This window comes from Pinus tabuliformis, chromosome 8 (assembly GCF_031772625.1).
Source record: "Pinus tabuliformis cultivar Carrire ecotype Pingquan chromosome 8, CPIR1, whole genome shotgun sequence".
Lineage (NCBI taxonomy): Eukaryota > Viridiplantae > Streptophyta > Pinopsida > Pinales > Pinaceae > Pinus > Pinus tabuliformis.
This window is the reverse complement of record NC_142294.1, coordinates 1,629,019,436-1,629,038,002: the sequence shown is the minus strand read 5'-3', so window position 1 is coordinate 1,629,038,002 and position 18,567 is coordinate 1,629,019,436. Positions and strand designations below refer to the sequence as shown.

Genomic DNA, 18,567 nt, shown 5'->3' with positions numbered 1-18,567 from the left:
AGAAGGAGGAATGGAGGGGTCAGAGATTCGAGGGGGTGAGGAGGGGATATGGGGAGGGTGCTGCTGAGAGGATGAGGGGGGTTGCTGATGGGATGATTGAGGATGAGAGGGATGTTGCTGGGAAGGCCCCGGGGTTTCAGATTCTGCATGCTTCAGGGATGGGTTCGATTTTTTTCTTTTTACCGTTTCCCATTGTCCTTCTTGCTCTATTGATTCTACAGTTATAAGCTTAGGGCATCTATTAGCAAAATGTCCATATTCGTGACATACCTTGCACTTGAAGGGTATCTGCTCGTAGTCCAGCTGTTGGATATGGCACCAGTCGTCTACTTTCAGTTTGATTGCTTCCGGTAGTCCGCGTCCCAGATCAACTTCAACACATATCCGCGCGCAGGCTTGCATGTTATCCTTGGGTTCGCTTCGATCTATGTATTTTCCGACTGCGTTCCCTATTGCTTTGACCGAGTCATCTCCCCAGCAGTGTAGAGGGAGATGGGGGAGCCTGACCCAAACAGGAACAACACTTGGAATGTCCAGCTCGGGATCGAAATCCGGGGTCCATTTGTTGAGGTAGAGACCTCTGGAATCCATGAAGTAAGGCCCATTTCTAAAGATTAGGTCCTTGTCCTCCTTAGTTTCAAAGTGAAAGGTAAAGTATCCTCTGCCACAGAACCTAATGGATATTTTCCCTTGGACCTTGTCTGCCCAGTTTCGCTCAACCCACCTTTGCACAGTTTTGGGTGAGGGCCATAGCCCTGTAAATTGACTGATTAATCCTTTCTCTGCTAGCGAGATGGCTGCCATGCGAGGGATGGTCGGAGGCAAATGGACTTCCTGTAACACATCTAGTTTCTTTACGAACTTGGTTGCTGTTGGCCTTGGTCTTTGCTGAGGAAGCGATTTCACCAGATTGGAAAAAGCTTGTTGCATGTCCGGATCCCCACCAGGCGGATCCGGAGGATCCATGAGGCTGATCGAAGAGCAGGGTCGCAGTCGCAGTCACAGGCCGAGGGCCGAGGGCAGGCTCAGGCGCGCGCACGCGCAGAGCAGCAGCAGCGGGGATTAAAATTTTGAGGACCGCTTCATGACTAATTTGTTAACATGTTTATGATTGTGGCAAACGATGCGACAGGCCTTCCATTCATCCCTCATTACCTTACATGTTATAGCTTAGATATAATATGTATATAACATTAAGACATAGTGGTATGATTGGAAAAAAATGATTTAGCCAAGTGGTTTGAGCAACATCTGTCAAACAGGCATCGACACAAGTGTGAGATTATTGCAAGCATGAACACATTTCCTCCCCTCCATCCTCCACCATTTAGGTTGTTATCTTTCCTTTGCTGCAACATTCTTGTAGTGACATCATAGGCATGTTCAATTCCTTTGGTGTATCTTTGCCCCTTTAAGGGCAATTGCTAGTAATTATCAATTAATAATTCGTGAATAGGTGTGTCTATTAAAGAATTTTAATTTAATTATAGGTGCAAAATCTACAGGGCGCATTTACATGCTCGATTACTAAGGAGAGGTATGAAGTTGCTCGACCAACGGGAGGCTCAAGTCAACCTTTTATCAAATGATAGGTCAATTCTTGTTTTGTCAAAATAATGTGCCATGCATCGGGCAGATAAATGAAGCATACATACTAGAAGGGAGGGGTCGACCGATTCTGGCTTCTAGATGGAGTTCAATCTTTAATAGAGGTGTTTAGTTTGGAATAAAGCTTCTAGAATTTTAATTACCAATAATTATTAGGTGAATGGTAGAGATTTAACCTCCACGAAATATTTTAGAGTATTCTTAATAGTATTCACAAATCAAAGGTTGTGATTTCTCTCAAAAGAAATTATACCTTTTTACCTTTTTAATTAAATTGATTCATAAAAAAATGCCATATGAATATGTGTTATATGAACATAAATTAAGGTTTTTGGGGAATGTGGTATTAGTAAGTCAAAGTATTAACCCATAATATTGTAACAAAGCTCATTAACAAGTTACAAATCTTCCTATTAAAATAGAGTGAATTTCCATAGTTAAAAATTGTATTACATGTTTTTTGAAATGTATATATGTTTAATTCACACGCACACACATATATAATAGTAATAATTTAAAATAAAATTATAATTTATTTGTTTGTTTGTTATTTTGGTAATGTGAGATGTATCATAATTAATAATAACCAATCTAGATCCATGTTAACTTTGGATTTACCAAGCCCCAAGAGGGACAAAGATATTTCATCCTTCTCGGCACTTGGTAGATCTAGAGTTAAGATGGATCTAGGCTAGTTTAGTTCCTCCCTTTAAATAGGCTACCATGGGTTCTCATAAGCCTCGAGCTCAAAAACCACTAGTAACTTAACCAAGTTAAGTTTACCTTCTTCTTTTTTTGTAAGTCAATGTTCTATTCATATAGGAAAAAGGAGCACATTCGGTGGTTCAGAAAACACGTGGTCTCACCTTGACTGGGTTTGTTGACCAAAATTTGCACCAGATGACAAAAATACAAAAGGGAAACTAGGGACATTATCCATAAACGGTAGGGCCAGAAACACCAAAATACATAAAAAACACCAGAGAGCATACTAGTCGTCTAACGTGATGGAGGCAGGGTTGTCTGGGCTTGTTCCTGGAGGAAGTGGAGGACGAAAGTCACATTCAACGTGCCCTTTAAAGTGCGTCAACCAAGTCTCCAATTTTTTTACTCATTAGGGGAATTTTGAGGTCTAAAATGGGCCTCCTAAGGAAATTATAAAATAATAGTGGAAATAATAAAATATGATTAGATTATATTGTCAAATTTTACAGGGAAAAAAGAAAAAACTACTTTTTGAACTCGTATTTTCAACTTATCTCCCTATGGGTTTACTCAAATTTCAAGCAACAACACTCGTTGGATGCATAATTCGATTCCTCATTCGAGGAGTACCCATGTTGCATACTTTCAATGAATCCTACTAAATGAAAAATGAGAAATACATGAAAAAACGTGATAACGTGATTGCAATCATGTTTTTTCATGTACTTCTCATTTTCTGTGTAGCAGGGTCCATCAAAAGTATGCAACATGGGTACTCCTTGGATGAGGAATCAAATTTTGCATCAAATGAGTACTCCCACTTGAAATTTGAGTAAAACCTTAGGGAGATAAGTTGAAAATACAAGTTGAAAAAGTAGTTTTATTGTTTTATTATTTTTTTAACTTTTTATTTTTTTACTCCAAAAATGGTGAATCATCCCCCATGGTTCACATACATCTTTAATCCTATTAGCTCTTATAAAATTTATTTTGGTTGTGCATTTTTCTTATGAGGCCCATTTTAGACCTCAAAATTCCCCTAATGTTCTTAGTTAGTTGATTTTGGCCTCGCCAAACCACCACAAGTCTCTCCCAGACTTGGCACTGAAAATAATGCATTCGGTCCAACGTTGCCATCTGCTCTGCATGCTCCTTGCGACAGACTCTCTCAGTTGTGTCCACTCTTTCCATCAGGCTATTGATAAGTGCTTGATAGTTCTCCAAGAAGAAATGTTGGATACCCTACCCTTCATTCGCTTCGACTTGAACAAACCCACGATTCTCCTTGTCACCCCTTGGTTCCTCCACCCCGACGACTTGGCTTCTAAACCGTGTACCACCACCCCTACTGGTACCTCATTTACCTCCTCCACGACCTCCACGCGCTCCCACACTAACTAGTCACGCACGTCCAATGGTCTTGCCACCCCGGCGGGAAGCCGTAGTGGCAATTGCCAAGTCTGCCACACCCATAGGGCCAAGGGTGGTTGGGGAGGGGGAATGCCCACGCCGCACAAGGGGTTTCATAATTCGCAGAGATGATGAGCTATCATGTTCAAAATCCATAGGTCAGACTCCCCACCAGAGAAACTAAACACCATTGTTAGAGGAACCAAATTCCACTACCCACCACACGAGAGAAACACAATACCACTACCCACAACCTAAAAAAGACGACCACCACCAGAGAAACCAAATACGCCGCCCACCACACCAGCACAAACAATTGAAAGAAAGACGAAGAAAAAGTCGTTGATGCATGAGTGCAACTTCCCCTGGGGTCGGCAACCAGCTTCCCAATTCGCCTCACAGAGACCACCCACCAATCCACTAAACATCATCGTGCCCACGCCAGAGGTCACAAAATTGGAAATTGAAACTAGTTTTCTACCACCACCCATGAAGTTTCCTATCTTGTCTCATTGGCATCCTTACTATCCCTTTCGACCGAATTTTTTAGTAATGCAGTTATTTTACGCTTGTCTTCGAATCACAACTTTATAGACATAGAGTTTGTCCCTCACCCCCACTCCACTTGTATTCACACATGAGGCTCCTCCTCTACGTGTTGCAAAGACCTCACCTCCATCGGGGAAGTTAAGTTTACCTTAACTACCCAACAAAAATTAATAAAAATAAAAATAATAACTTAGAATTTTTATTTTAACATAGGGTTATTTTTATTTTATTTTAACATCTCTATTATAGTGGGCCCAATAATAATAATTTAAAATAAAATAATTTAATTTTTTTTTTTAATGTGAGATGCAACATGAAGTGTTTCAATGCATATGGATGTTTAGCAACCATTTAATTTATATGGCTGCGCTAGTTATTAGGTGGATGATAGGAATTTAATCTCCATGGAAGACTCTAGAATAATTTTAGTAGTAGTCACTAATCAAAGTTTGAGATTTATTTTAAAAGTAATTATGTCTTTTTTACCATTTTCATTAAATTGATTTATTATAAAAATGTTATATGAAATGATTCTTATTTTTGAATATGTAGTATTGATAAACCATGGTATTGTAACAAAACATATTTTATAAGTTAAAAATCTCCATAATTAGGAGGGTAAATCTTGTTTTTTTTAAATGTATCTATATTTAATTTATATATTAAATCATTGCATAATAAATCGTAATAATAATAATTTAAAATAAAGTTACAATTTAATATATATATATATATATATATATATATATATATATATATATATAAGATGTAAGAGATTTGAGATTTACACACTTATGAAAACTGGGTAATGGATTTATAATCTGTCCAACTTTTCGCATGGTTACTCCATCCATCCTAATGATTAGGATGGATGGAGTAACCATGCAAAATATTAGACAGATCCATTACCCAGTTAACCATGCAAAACATTAGACAGATCCATTACCCAGTTCTCCTCCTGGGTTTTCCAACAATTTAAAATGTATTATAAAACAGAGCCATTACCTAGTTCTCCTCCTGAATTTTCTAACAATTTAAAATATATTATAAAATAAATATTTTGATGTCTATTATGAATAGATACATGAACGCAACTCCAAAAATATATATATATATATATATATATATAATAACTTAAATACACTCTACATTCCATTGTTGTTATAAGTGGTTAGATATTGTTTTTGGGCATGTGAAACCACATGACTTAATGCAATCATTTCTTCATATTATGTTCCCAACATGATAACACAATAATGGGTGTTTAACCACCTTGGCTTACAATACAAGATCCACATTTACTGCTACTTTAAAAAAGGGACAGGAAGCCACCCACCGTTTCTTCCAAGCAAAACATTACCAGGGAAACACTGAGGAAATGACGGGGCAACTTTTAACAAAGTCAACATGGGAGATAACGAGGCAAACCTAACCCAGTCAACACGGAGAAGATGATGTGGCAAGTGTTTAACCCTGGAACCCAGGTGGAAAACACGTGAGTTATTACCAAGAACACATCCGTCCAAATCAGCCCTGTCCACGTGTACACGTAGAACCCCAAATCCACTCTGAATAATTTATAATAACAGACCAAAGGCAAAGGGCGTGGTGAACAACCTTAAAACTGTTCGATTAGAACGGGGAGCGACAATATCGGGTTTTCAATGTGAACATTGGGTTCGGGATATTTTTGGATAGCCGGCATTCACGCCCTACCTGATACAATACAAGATCATACAAACCCTTATTTCGTCATACCCTACGGATCTTTGCAGGCTTCGATTCGAAGCTGTTCTGGTCCGATCTCTCAGATCACGTGTTCTAAAGACTGCTCCGACGATTGGCTTTCATTCCCCTCTATCGATTGATAGTAATTTTGCCCTTTGCCGTTTTAGAATTTGGGCCCCCGGGGTTTCGAATCTTGGTTCTTCGAAGGCGTCGGCGGTCCTGCACGGCTTCCAAATTCGTTGATCGGGGTTCGATTTCGAGGTAACAATCCATGTGCCGCCTCAGAATTGTGTTGATTCCATCTGATTCTATGTTCCGTCGAATGTCTAGGGTTCGATTATTGTGGGTTTTTTCTGTATCGCGAGGGTTTTTAGTTTGTGTGTTCGTATGGCCATGGATGTTGTTTTGGGAATGAGTTTCTTCCATTGCCGTTGCTAGAAACCCTTGATCGAACGAAACTAGGGTTGTGAAGGTAGGGTTTGTTTGATTTGGCCGGCGTAGGGTTTTTACGGTTCTGTATTTCGTTTCTTTCGATCCGATCCCCTTTGATTGTTCGAAGATTGTTCGAACGGGGAAGTTTTTATTAGGGTTTGATTTGCATCAGGGCCTCGTTATTTTATTTTGAATTTAGTCGTGCATCTGAATTTTGTCCGTCTTTTTTTATTTTGACTGTGCGGTCGTTAGACGCCATGATTTCTTGGATCTATTTTTCCTGTATTTTTTCTACATGTATATTTTTTTTTTCTATTATAATTATAAGCTCTTAATTTTGCAATCGCAATATTTTTACCAGATACAAATAATTTTAGATATTATTAAATAAAAGTTAATATATATAATTAAAAAATTAAAAATTATTTATTTTTTTATAATTCTACTTATTATTTACAGATAAAAAATTTAGCACTATTTTCGCAGTAATTTTACTTACAGAAATAGTTGACTAGCTACGATGAAAATATATTTATTATTTACCGAAAATAAATCAAAATAATTGTTATTTACCGAAAATAAATCAGGTAAGATTTCGATGTTATTTAACAAGTCATGACTATTAATTTATCATTTCCCCTAAAGAGCTATTATCTTCTTAAGTTTTCGAATGTGTAGCTTTTTACAGTTAGCTATAAATATAATAATCTTTTTTATTTATTGATATCTTTGTTTCATTCTATTTTTTTTTTTTTTTTTAAGTTCAGTTTTCAATTCACTTCAATTTTATTTTTATTCATAAAATCATAAATTTCCTTTCTGATTTTATTGTTATTTCCTTATCCTAAATTTTATTATTGCTTTAATTTATTCATCTTTTTCTAATACTGGAATATTGTTATGTTCATTGTACTTTTCTGTCCTTCATTTTTACGTTTTCATTCTTATTCTTGTTAATTTATTTCTTATAATGAAAATTGTTATTATTTTTTTATTTATATCGCCTTTCCCAATTAAATTTTCCTCTAATCTGACATCAATCTTATCCATAATTTTCTTAGACAATTTAGAGATTTCTAACTACTACATATTCTTTCTTAATCATTTAATGAATATATAATAAATTATCTATTAACTCTTGAAGAATTACTTATTATTTGACTCGATCCTCACTTCCTGACCCCAACCCCCAAATAATCTCTTCCCCTTTCATCACAATGATCTATTAGATAAAGTCTTTCCTATCAGCTAACTCAATTTAATCTATTTATTACATTAAATTCTTCCAAACGGCTAATTCACCTTCATCTGTTCGTTCACTCCTGAGCATGCTAATTCATATATATGTATTTATTGGTGGTAAGTTTTTTTCTTCCTCCCAGGAGAAATATCTTTATACTTGATGTGGGAATATATATATATATATATATATATATAAATTTCAATCTTTGAGGGACTGCTCAGACTCAATAACAAGGCTGAAAGCCATTACAACAAAGTTTAACATGTCACTTTCCAGAATTGAATTTAGGTGGAGAGAATAACAATCATTCTTCCCAACCACCCAAAAAAACCCAATTGACATATAAATTCCTTTATTAATAAAATCTTAAAGCATATTTTAAAATAAAGCTTTTTATAATTTTTATAATTACTATTATTATTTTAAATATTTAATGATAATGAAAGCCTATTTTGGGAGTACAATAGCATCGTCTCATTAGTTCTATGGTGGGACTAGTTTTCTCTCTTCGGCTACATGTGGGAGTATGATGTTGAGTTTTTAATACAGAATCAATGCTTACATATTTTCATAGCTACTCTTGGTAAGGGTTTTAATATCATGTCAGTTTTTGGAGTGGTTTGCTCGTTGTATTTAGATAATTATCAATCAAGTTGATTTATAGGGTTTAGATTACTTGATGTCAATGTGTCAAGGTCTTTATTTGATATAGATGAGTGAAGTTTGTAGAATATATCTTGTTATAGAAATAGAGAGCTTACTAGTGGTTTAAGGGTGATAGCAAAACTATTTGTGATGCAGTAGTTTATGTTCTATCTTTACCTCCTCGTCAACAAGTGTAGAGTAGTTTAAGTCACTCATGACTTGGACCAGGCCTCATCTGCGAATTTGCAAACGATCACTTTAGCATAGGCAGCACCGTTACCACATTAGAAAGACTCTCTTAACCCCGGTCCCCAATATAACAGAGATGCTCATTAGGTTTTGAGCTTGGATTGTCATTATGGCAAGTGCTCCAACTTGCTGCTGGCCAATGTCTGGCAGACTGCTTAGAGTTGTTGATTTCGTATTCATGCTTCTATTGTGAGTTTCCTCATTTTCATTATTATATTCTACATTGAACTTTTTTATAATATATTGGGTCAACCAGTTTTACTACCAGTTTCTGGGCATTCACGAAAGTAGGTCAGGTGTTATGGTTGGCAAACTGGATTATAAAGTTTGACTTACCCTTTGCCCTTGTTAAGGTGCAGTCTTGTTGTATATATGCCATATATATTGATCTGTTGGTTGTGTTTAAGCTTTTTGTCCAAGTGGAGTCTTCTGTAATTATTTTCTTCATCCAATTATTATTTACCCTTAGCTCTTGTTAAGGTGCAGTGTTAACTATTGTATGTATGCCAAGCTATTAGTTTAATCTTTTAGCCCAAGTGGAGTCTTATGTAATTATTGTTCTTCAACCAATTTTTGTCAAATCAAGGTTCTATTGGTGAATTTATTATGCATAATTTAAAGTTCTATTCCTTTCAATCTAGTTCTATGGTCACATGTGATTCCGGTGAGGTATCTGATGCAATTCTCTTGAGGCATTTTGGTTTTGATTTTAAGATGGGAGCAGATTGAGGATAGTGATGATCTGATCAACTCAATTAGAAATCCCTTTATTTCTATCCTTTTCTCCAAGAACCTTTTCTCCAAGAATTGAAGAGTCGAGTCATTGCTTTGGAGGGCCATAACTGTAGTTTGGGTGAGCAGTAACATGCATAACTCTACTTCAAGTCATTTTGAGTTCTCTGTATGAAAATGGTCTAGGATTTGTTGAGCCATTTCATTTGATTTTAAGATGCAAAACTTAATTAAAAATGCTAGAATCTGTCTTGGTATTATGCTATATTTGGTCACATGTGATTCCGGTGAGGTGTCTGATGCAATTCTCTTGAGGCATTTTGGTTTTGATTTTAAGATGAGAGCAGATGGAGGATAGTGATGATCTGATCAACTCAATTAGAAATCCCTGTATTTTTATCATTTTCTCCAAGAATTGAAGAGCAGATGGAGGATAGTGATGATCTGATCAACTCAATTAGAAATCCCTGTATTTTTATCATTTTCTCCAAGAATTGAAGAGTCGAGGCATTGCTTTGGAGGGCCATAACTGTAGTTTGTGTTAGCAGTGACGTGCATAACTCTACTTCAATCATTTTGAGTTCTCGGTATGAAAATGATTTACGATTTGTTGGGGCATTTCATTTGATTTTAAGATGCAAAAAACTTAACTAAAATGCTTTGGAGGGCCATAACTGTAGTATGTGTTAGCAGTGACATGCATAACTCTACTTCAAGTTATTTTGAGTTCTTGGTATGAAAATGATTTAGGAGAGGCATTTCATTTGATTTTAAGATGCAAAACTTAACTAAAACTATGCTAGAATCTGTCTTTCGAAGAATTGAAGACATGACTTGGACTGTATTTTAGAGTCTAGACTGCAAATGCAAGGCAAATTTCTTGTATTTATTAAGTTACTTGAGTTTTGAATACGAAAAGGGTTGGGTGTTCATAGGCTTGCTAGTGTACAAATCATGACAACCAGGTGTTGAAAAGGTTTGGGTTTTCATAGGCTTGCTAGTGTAGAAATCATGACAACCAGGTGTTGTGATGCGTCTTCAGTTTCTAAGAAAAAAATTTAGGCAATAATCACATCAAGAAACATTTGTGGGTGAAACTCCATGTGAGTGAATTCTATGAAATCATGATTCGTACTCAAGGAACTCAAATAATATTTCCACTGACACATTTGGATGGTTCATACCCAAGGATCTCAAATGATATTTCCACTATCACGTTTGGGATAGCATGAATAATTATTGTCATCATGGTTAATGAGCTGAAGGTGCGATAGGCAATGGTGGGCCCAGTCTATGGGATAGGCAATGATCTTTTTTCTTTATTTTTTTGTTTGCTAGTGTCTATGACTTCTGGCATTAGCTTGTGGTCTAAAGACACTGTGACCCAGGGGCATATAGTCTGTCAAGACTCAAAATCACCCAGGGATTGTATCTAGCCTGGGCATCACCAACTCTTGAGTCTTAACATGGTTGTTTTTTGGGCGTCTCCTTGGCTGCCTTACAGAATGAAACCCTCGAAATTCAGTTGCACTAGTGGAGTGTGGTTCAGGTAGGTGCCTGGGGTAACAACCAGCAGTAGATTAGGTAAACCTGTAGGTATGTTTGCTGAATATATAAAGGTAAATGGTCAGTGAAGAGATGAGGCCTCAGATAATTTGGTAATTTGTGGAAGTGCGACCAATGGGCACTTGGAATAACTTATTATTCAAATTTTGGTGATGATATGGATGATTACTCCAAGATATGCAGTCATAGTCCTTTCCATCTAGTTTTTATCTTGGTAGTTTGCTATATTTGGTCACATGTGATTACGGTGAGGTGTCTGATGTAATTTCTTTGAGGCATTTTGTATTGATTTTACGATGAGAACAGGTGGAGGATAGAGATGATCTGACAAACTGACTTAGAAATCCCTGTATTTCTATCCTATTCTCAAGGAATTGAAAAGTCGAGTCACTGCTTTGGAGGGCCATGCCTGTAGTTTGGACGAGCAATGATATGCATAACTCTATTTCAAGTTATTTTGAGTTCTCGGTATGAAAAAATGATTGAGGATTTGTTTGAAGCAGTTCATTTGATATTAAGATGCAAATAGGTGGAGAGCAGATGTTTTGACCAACTTAACGGAAATCTTAGAATCTTTCTGTTTTTCGAAGAAAAGATGTGGGTGTTGTTAGGCTTTCTAGTGTACAAATCATGACAAGCAGGTGTTAAGATTCATCTTCACGTTTAAATCAGACACTCTTGTGAGAGAATCCTAAGAAATCATAATTCATACCCAGGGAACTCGAATGATATTTCTACTGTTACGTTTGGGATAGATTAATTGTTGTCAGCATGGTTAATGAGCTAAAGGTGGGATAAGAAATGTATTTTTTTGGTTATTTAAATTTATTTAAATTTTTGGTTGGTTCTCTTTCTAGTTTTCTCTGTTTATAATTTTTTTGTTTGCTTACTCTGTCAATGACTTGTGGGACTAAGCCTGCGGTGTAATGCTACTCTGTTAGTGACTTGTGGGACTAAGCCTGTGGTGTAATGCTACTCTGTTAGTGACTCGTGGGACTAAGCCTATGGTGTAAGAAACTGTGACCCAGGGACATCTACACAGTCAGAATCACTCGGGGCTTGCACCTGGCCTGGGCCACACTGACACTTGAACATGGCTGTTTTTTTTGGTGTCTCCACCTGATTGCTGCAAGTTTCAAACCTTGGCAGCCTTACAGAACAAAACTCTCAAAATTCAGTCAATCTAGTGGACACACTGGAATTTGACATGGAATATGCACTGATGGGGCCAGTTTATTCTCTAATTTTAACGCAACGTTTTACTCAAAAAGGATCTGTTTAGGAATTATTGCGAGGCACTTGATATACCTTGTGTAGTGTACCTTGCGTTTAAGCATTCATTGCTCTTGGCTTCTTTTCCTATAAAGGCCATTGCTCTGTGCTTCTTTTTTAATTAAATCAGGAACTCAAATGATATTTCTACTGTTACGTTTGGGATAGGATGAGTAATTGTTGTCAGCGTGGTTAATGAGCTGAAGGTGGTGGGATAAGCAATGGTGGGCCCAATCTATGGGATGGCAATGTTTTTATTATTATTATTATTATTTTTTGTTTGTTTTTCTAAATTTTTAATTAAATTAATTATTCTTGTTTAATTTGTTTCTCTATTTTTAATTTTTTTTTGGGCTGGCTAATGTTTTTCTCCTTTTTTATTTAAATATTTTTTTTGTTTGCTAGTATGTCTGTGACTTGTGGGACTAAGCCTGTGGTCTAAAAAAACTGTGACCCAGTGGCATATAAGCTCTTAATCACTCAAGGATTGCACCTGGCCCGGGCCACACCAACCTTTGACATGATTGGTTTTTTTTTGGGTGTCTCCTCCTGCCTACTGCCAAGTTTTGGACATTGGCCGCCTTACAGAATGAAATCCTCAAGATCCAATCACACTATGTCAGTGATGGACCCAGTTTATTCCCTAATTTTAATGTAATCTTTTATTCAAAAAAGATTTGTATAGAAAATATTGTGATGAACTTGATTTACCTTGTTTAGTGTACCTTGCATTTAAACACTCGTTGCCGTTTGCTTATTTTCCTATTATAAAGGCCATTGCCCTTTTTTTTCCTATTATTAAAGCAGACGTAATAATGCCTACTTGACATATATTTTAATACTAAGGCAGAGTTATACAGGTTTTAATGTATCAATGAAGTGTTATATTCACTATAAGAGTATCTGTCACGTATTTGATCAATCAACTTTTATAGTTTTGGGTATTTGTATATTGTGGAATTGTTGATATTGAAAATAGTAATTTATTTTTCCAGAGAAAATGGTGCAATTTACAGTGTAATATATATTTAGCAAATCAAAGTTATATTTGTGAAACATTTGTTGTCTTTTGGTGAGATTAGAGACTAGGAAACTCATTTACACTCAGATCTAGACATTTTTAATCTTTAATTTATCATATTCTTAAAGGTCTTAGTTTTTATTGTATTGGATTGTTGAGGCATGAGGCAGTTACTGTGCAGGTCCAACCATGGTTCTCAAACCAAACAAACGAGTTCTTGAAAATGGAAAAGTTCATCAACCTGCTAAATACCAAAAGCCATTGGAATATGATCTTGACCAAACAGTTGGACTTGAGTTCGTTCCATGTAAATTTTCTAGCAAAACATGTCTACAAGAACGTGTACAACCAGACAACTTGCAAAAATTGTGTGCGGATGAATCACTGAGTTCTTCTGGTGTTACAAGCCTTGCTAATAGCAACAGTTGTAATGACGATACTTCTTTAGAGAAGGATGAATTAGAAGAGAAGCTAGTGGAAGTTGTGAAGACCGAGAACAATGTTTCTGCATTGGGCACATGTCTGCAATCTATAACAACTCACAAAGAAACTTTTAATAGTTTCTCAAAGAGGCTGGAACATGCTATCACCACAGAAGCTGAACTTAAAGATAGTCAGATTAGCGTTTGCAGTCTCAAACATGAAAAATGCACAGAGTATCGATTTGACATGCCAACTGAAGAAGTAGCGGAGGCAGTGTTACCTAATGGAGCTATCGGTGGTTCCATTATGTGTGAATATGGCATCCAAATGCATGAGAAGGTCTCCATTGGACATCAGGCTAAGGACATGGAAACATGCAAATCGGTATCAAATGTTGGCAACAGCAGGTGTAGAGTTCCAGAAGATCTGGATTTTGACCCGGTATGCTTGTTTTATATTCAATCTTACATGGTAGAATACCCAATATTTTATTTTATTTTGTAATCTATATATAATATAATTTTTTATTTTTTTTTATGGAAGTTAATTTCAATTAGTGGCACGTATCTCATAATCTAATTGATATATAATTATCAATGCAAAGTACTTTTCCAATGACATGCATCCAGAGCAATATAAGGTATGATAAACAAAAAGTAAAGCATTGCACTGTTTGGACAACTAAAAGTAAAGCCATAAAACAGAGTATTTTTTTGTGTAGCTTTCTACACTACCTTCAATTCTTCAATCTGTATTTTTCTCCAAAGAGCACACGAATTGGCACTAACATAAATTTACAGAAAACTAGTTTTATGGATACATTTAAAGGGGAGAGAGTGATGGCAAATCAGAGATACAAAGCAGGGATATGAGGAAGATTTTTTGTGGAGCAACTCAGAAATTGAGGGTTCATAGGCAGTTATATTAGATTGAGAATAAACAGATAAGATTGGGTTCTGAAAAACCACGATTTATCTGTTCCTGGTGAGAATGTCATTAATAGGAGTCCAAATTGATACTTAAAGGCCAGAGTTAATCGGGATTTTGTTCGTTTCTTTAATAAGTTGTCTAGCCAAGGTATTGTTTCCGATTTTGCAAATATGCCACATAAGCCAAGCTTTCAATGTTTGAGTTCAAAACGTTCTCTGCATTTTTGAAGAGCAAAAGTGAATAGGGTTGAATCTTGAAGGTTCTCGATACTAGCCCTCTTGTGGCCTGGACTGGTAAGGCCACAAGAGGGCTAGTATCGAAAGAGTAAACCGTCGAAAAGTGAAGGACAGGCAGCAAAGAATCATACTCTGGAAATAAGGTGCAACCCCGAAGATGGGAAGTGGGAGTTAGCGTTGCTCAGTATGTGAATCAGCAGTGCAGATGTCAACACAATGCCAACTGAAAGGGACTGACCGAGACTGATAAGGCCCTGGGAGTAATCTTGGGGTAGTCATAGGAGCCCTTGACGTGGAACAGTCGAGCACGTGGACGATGTGGGTGAGGTAATAATGGTAGACAGTCCTCGTTGCCCAACTAAGTGGCTGCTGGGTGCTTTTGTCCCCAGTGTCTCAGAGCAGGTGAAAGGAGGCAATATGTGTATAGCCTCTACAGAAGAGCTTTAAGGGCCTGACAACAAATGTGTCTCTAATATGAGGCAAGGCACTGCTGGTTAGAATATCTGGAAAGGGTCTAGAAGGATTTGAAAGAATATAGAACTGAAAAGCTTATGGTCAATATGTTAAAAATAGGCTGAGTTCCTTTTCCGTGCTTTTGTTCGAGATTTGAGATCCATGTATATGTTAGTCTTCTGATGATTTTCATTTGTCAAGAATTCATCGATGGTTGTTGAATTGGCATTGTGGGTCTCTGTGACTTATTGGGTCTTTTGATTTAGCGAGCAGTGATGACATTCTTTGTTAACTTTTATTATGTGTTCTAACTTCTGTCATCTTCGACTGTGTACCTAATAATAAATAACTTATGTCATTAAACATACTAAGCAGAAATCTTTGTTCTTTGAAATGTCCTAAATTTGTTTATTTACATACCGGTATCTTCCTGTGTTTTTGTTTTCATATTTTGGCTAGAATCATATATTTTGTCTCAACTGTTCTCTGATTTTTTCTTGTTCTTGGCCAGGTCTCTGTTTCTCCAAGCTTCAAAAACAACATGGCTGATTGTGAGACAATGGATCAAGCATGCAAAGGGTCTGTGAACATGGAAAAATATTTGTCGTCACCTTCTGTTGCTGAATGTGGGGGCCTTTGTTCCAGAACGTATGCAGACTCTGATTGTAGCGAAGGTGAAGGTGAACACTATGTTCACTATGAATCAAGTGCAGGTCTTGGTTGCTTTTCTTTGGAGCATGTTTCTCGTAAGAAGGTTCCTATAGGGCCAGAATTTCAAGCTGACTTACCTGTATGTAGACCTCAAGCCCGGGTGTTTCTATCTGATGCCTATGATAGAATGTCATCCCAGCCATGTCAAGATGTTAACTCAAATGATGATGACAAATACTCCCAGGGTTTGATTGGCAATCGAGTGTGGCCCTTTGTGGGATCAAATGGTATCATTACCAAGGATGCTGTAGGACAAGGCAGATCTACATATTGCAACTGTCCAGACTCAAATTCTATAAGGTGTGTCAAAGAGCATATTGAAGCAGAACGGGAGATGCTGAAACTAAAGCTTGGAGAAGCATTCTATTCATGGGGATTTCATGACATGGGTGAAAGTGTGTCAGAAAAATGGACAAAAGAGGAGGAACAAACCTTTCAGGATCTTGTGAATATGAATCCCATATCATCAAACAAGAATTTTTGGAATTATCTATCCGTGGCCTTTCCATCAAGAAGCAAAAAGGAGCTGGTCAGTTACTATTTCAATGTGTTTGTACTGCGTCGACGGGCTTTTCAGAATAGGTTAGACCCAGATAACATTGACAGTGATGATGATGAAGCAGATTGTACAAACTCGGAAAATGGAATGAGTGAGAGACTCTTGATGACTGAGGAGGATGATGATTCAGTGGATGAATCTGATGCGTCAGAAGGTGATGAATTGGTTGCAGGATCAGATGATGAAACGACAGATACAACGGAAGAGGACGATGAAATGGCAATAAGTTCCATGTTGGAAGGACAGACAACCTATAGAAGCAATCACAACATTGATTTTGGTGACCAAGAAAAGAAGTTTATGGAAAGCCATGATGAAGATACCGATGCTGTCACATGGGAGTATGTAGATCACAATAATATTCATGGTGATCTCCATCTTATTGAGGGGCAATATTTGCAAGATGACTCGTGCATGTCATATGAATGGAACCATGAAAAGAAATCAAGTGGACCCTTTTGGATAAGAAATGCTGGCTTTCCTGTTGTTGAGGATGAAAAAGTCAAACCAGGTTGTAAAGGACAACAGATGGATATAAATAATGTCAATGACATGTGTGAAGACATCAAACAGAAAGGGTTTTTATCTCGCAAAGAAGAGCTTGTGATTGATGGCCACTGTTCTCTTCTGGACCCCAGTGACTCAAAGCTTTGGGACATTGCATTAGTCACCAGTTTAAAGGCAGACACTGACAGGTTGGTTTCAACCTGCAGCATGATTAAGGAGTTATTTGGAGATGAAGCAAGAGATACTGAGAAGTGCAGAAACAGAACAATCTAATTTCAATTCATTCCCAACAAAAATCGGCTTTTGGTGTCTTTTCCTGCCGACATTTTCCACATTTTAAATATCCTAACAATTTGGTTTTCTTGCCTAATATGGTCAAATTTGCATTTCCTACCATGCGACCTTTTCTGCCAAATTGTTGAATTGTAGGGATTAATTTTTTTCCTTTTGCTGCAGTCATCAGAATGATGGAATCTCTCAATTTATAGATTGAGCGATATAGCTTGCTGTCAATAATATTCTTTTTTGCCCTTTTGTTCTTTATTTGGGTCATGGAATGACCCTTACCTGTACATTGCTTTGTAATACCAGAATGGCAGTGAATGAAATTCTGCCAGATTTGTAAATTATATCGGTTAGCCAAGTTTATGCTTCAAAGAAGATTTGATAAGATTTGAGGTTTGATGATATGTTCATTTTCCGCAATGACATTCACATTGAGGGAACATAGCACTCCATCAAATTGTAAATTTTAATATAATAAAGGTCCAGAGCTTCAGAATCCAGATAGCTTTCATGCTCGGATTACTGTCATAATTTTGAAATGATCTGATTGAAATTGGCTTTAACGTCTTTGTTTATAAAATCAGATTACTGAGGAGAAATCGAGGTTACATTGTAGATGATCAGAACATGCGTGTTCTGAGCTTTTAAATCTGTTCTGAACATGAGATGTTAATGAATCATTAATTGAATTCCATCCATATGTGATTGAAGAAGCTTCCGTATTTGATGGGATTGTCTCAAAATTTGAGAAAGGAGCACATTCAAGATAAAATGAGAGCCAAGTGATCTCAAGGTTAAATTTCGGGCCACAGTTGAAAATTTATTTTTTATCACAAGGCTAGCATATCAGCCTTGTCTTTCAATGAAACATTTCATCAAGCTGAACAAATGAAATAACTTTTGGGCCTTTATATGGGTTTTAGGTGTTTAACATTTTGTGTAAACAGTGGAAATTTCTTTCACTGTGTAAAAGAAGGGTATGAAAGGGCACTCCAGCATATACAGAGTTTTCCATTCAGACTCTCTCTGATTAGGGCTCTTGCCCAAACCCATGTTACAGAATTCCTCGTGATCATTTTCAGGCTCTTGCATATTGAAAAATCAGAGTTTCTGTTGAAGAAATCTGAGTTACAGGCTCTTGGCTATTGATAAAACAGAATCTCTGTTGCATAATAACAGGCAAGTTATTTTGTTAGGTGTTTAACATTTTGTGTAAACAGTGGAAATTTCTTTCACTGTGTAAAAGAAGGGTATGAAAGGGCACTCCAGCATATACAGAGTTTTCCATTCAGACTCTCTGATT

The 18,567-nt window shown here is 36.8% G+C and overlaps 1 protein-coding gene across 2 annotated transcripts; it reads left to right on the top strand.

Annotated features, from left to right (window-relative positions):
* Window positions 1-5,877: 5,877 nt before the first annotated feature.
* LOC149242319 (uncharacterized) lies at window positions 5,878-17,764 on the top strand. Of its 2 annotated transcripts, none has more exons than XM_089374207.1 (3): window positions 5,878-6,261; window positions 13,342-14,024; window positions 15,714-17,764. In XM_089374207.1, exons 2-3 carry the CDS (start codon window positions 13,350-13,352, stop codon window positions 17,250-17,252), a joined length of 2,214 nt encoding a protein of 737 aa, XP_089230333.1. In that variant the 5' UTR covers window positions 5,878-6,261; window positions 13,342-13,349; the 3' UTR covers window positions 17,253-17,764. The 2 variants fall into 2 exon arrangements, with proteins under 2 accessions (XP_089230333.1, XP_089230334.1); XM_089374208.1 differs by having other exon boundaries at window positions 13,331-14,024.
* Window positions 17,765-18,567: the final 803 nt, after the last annotated feature.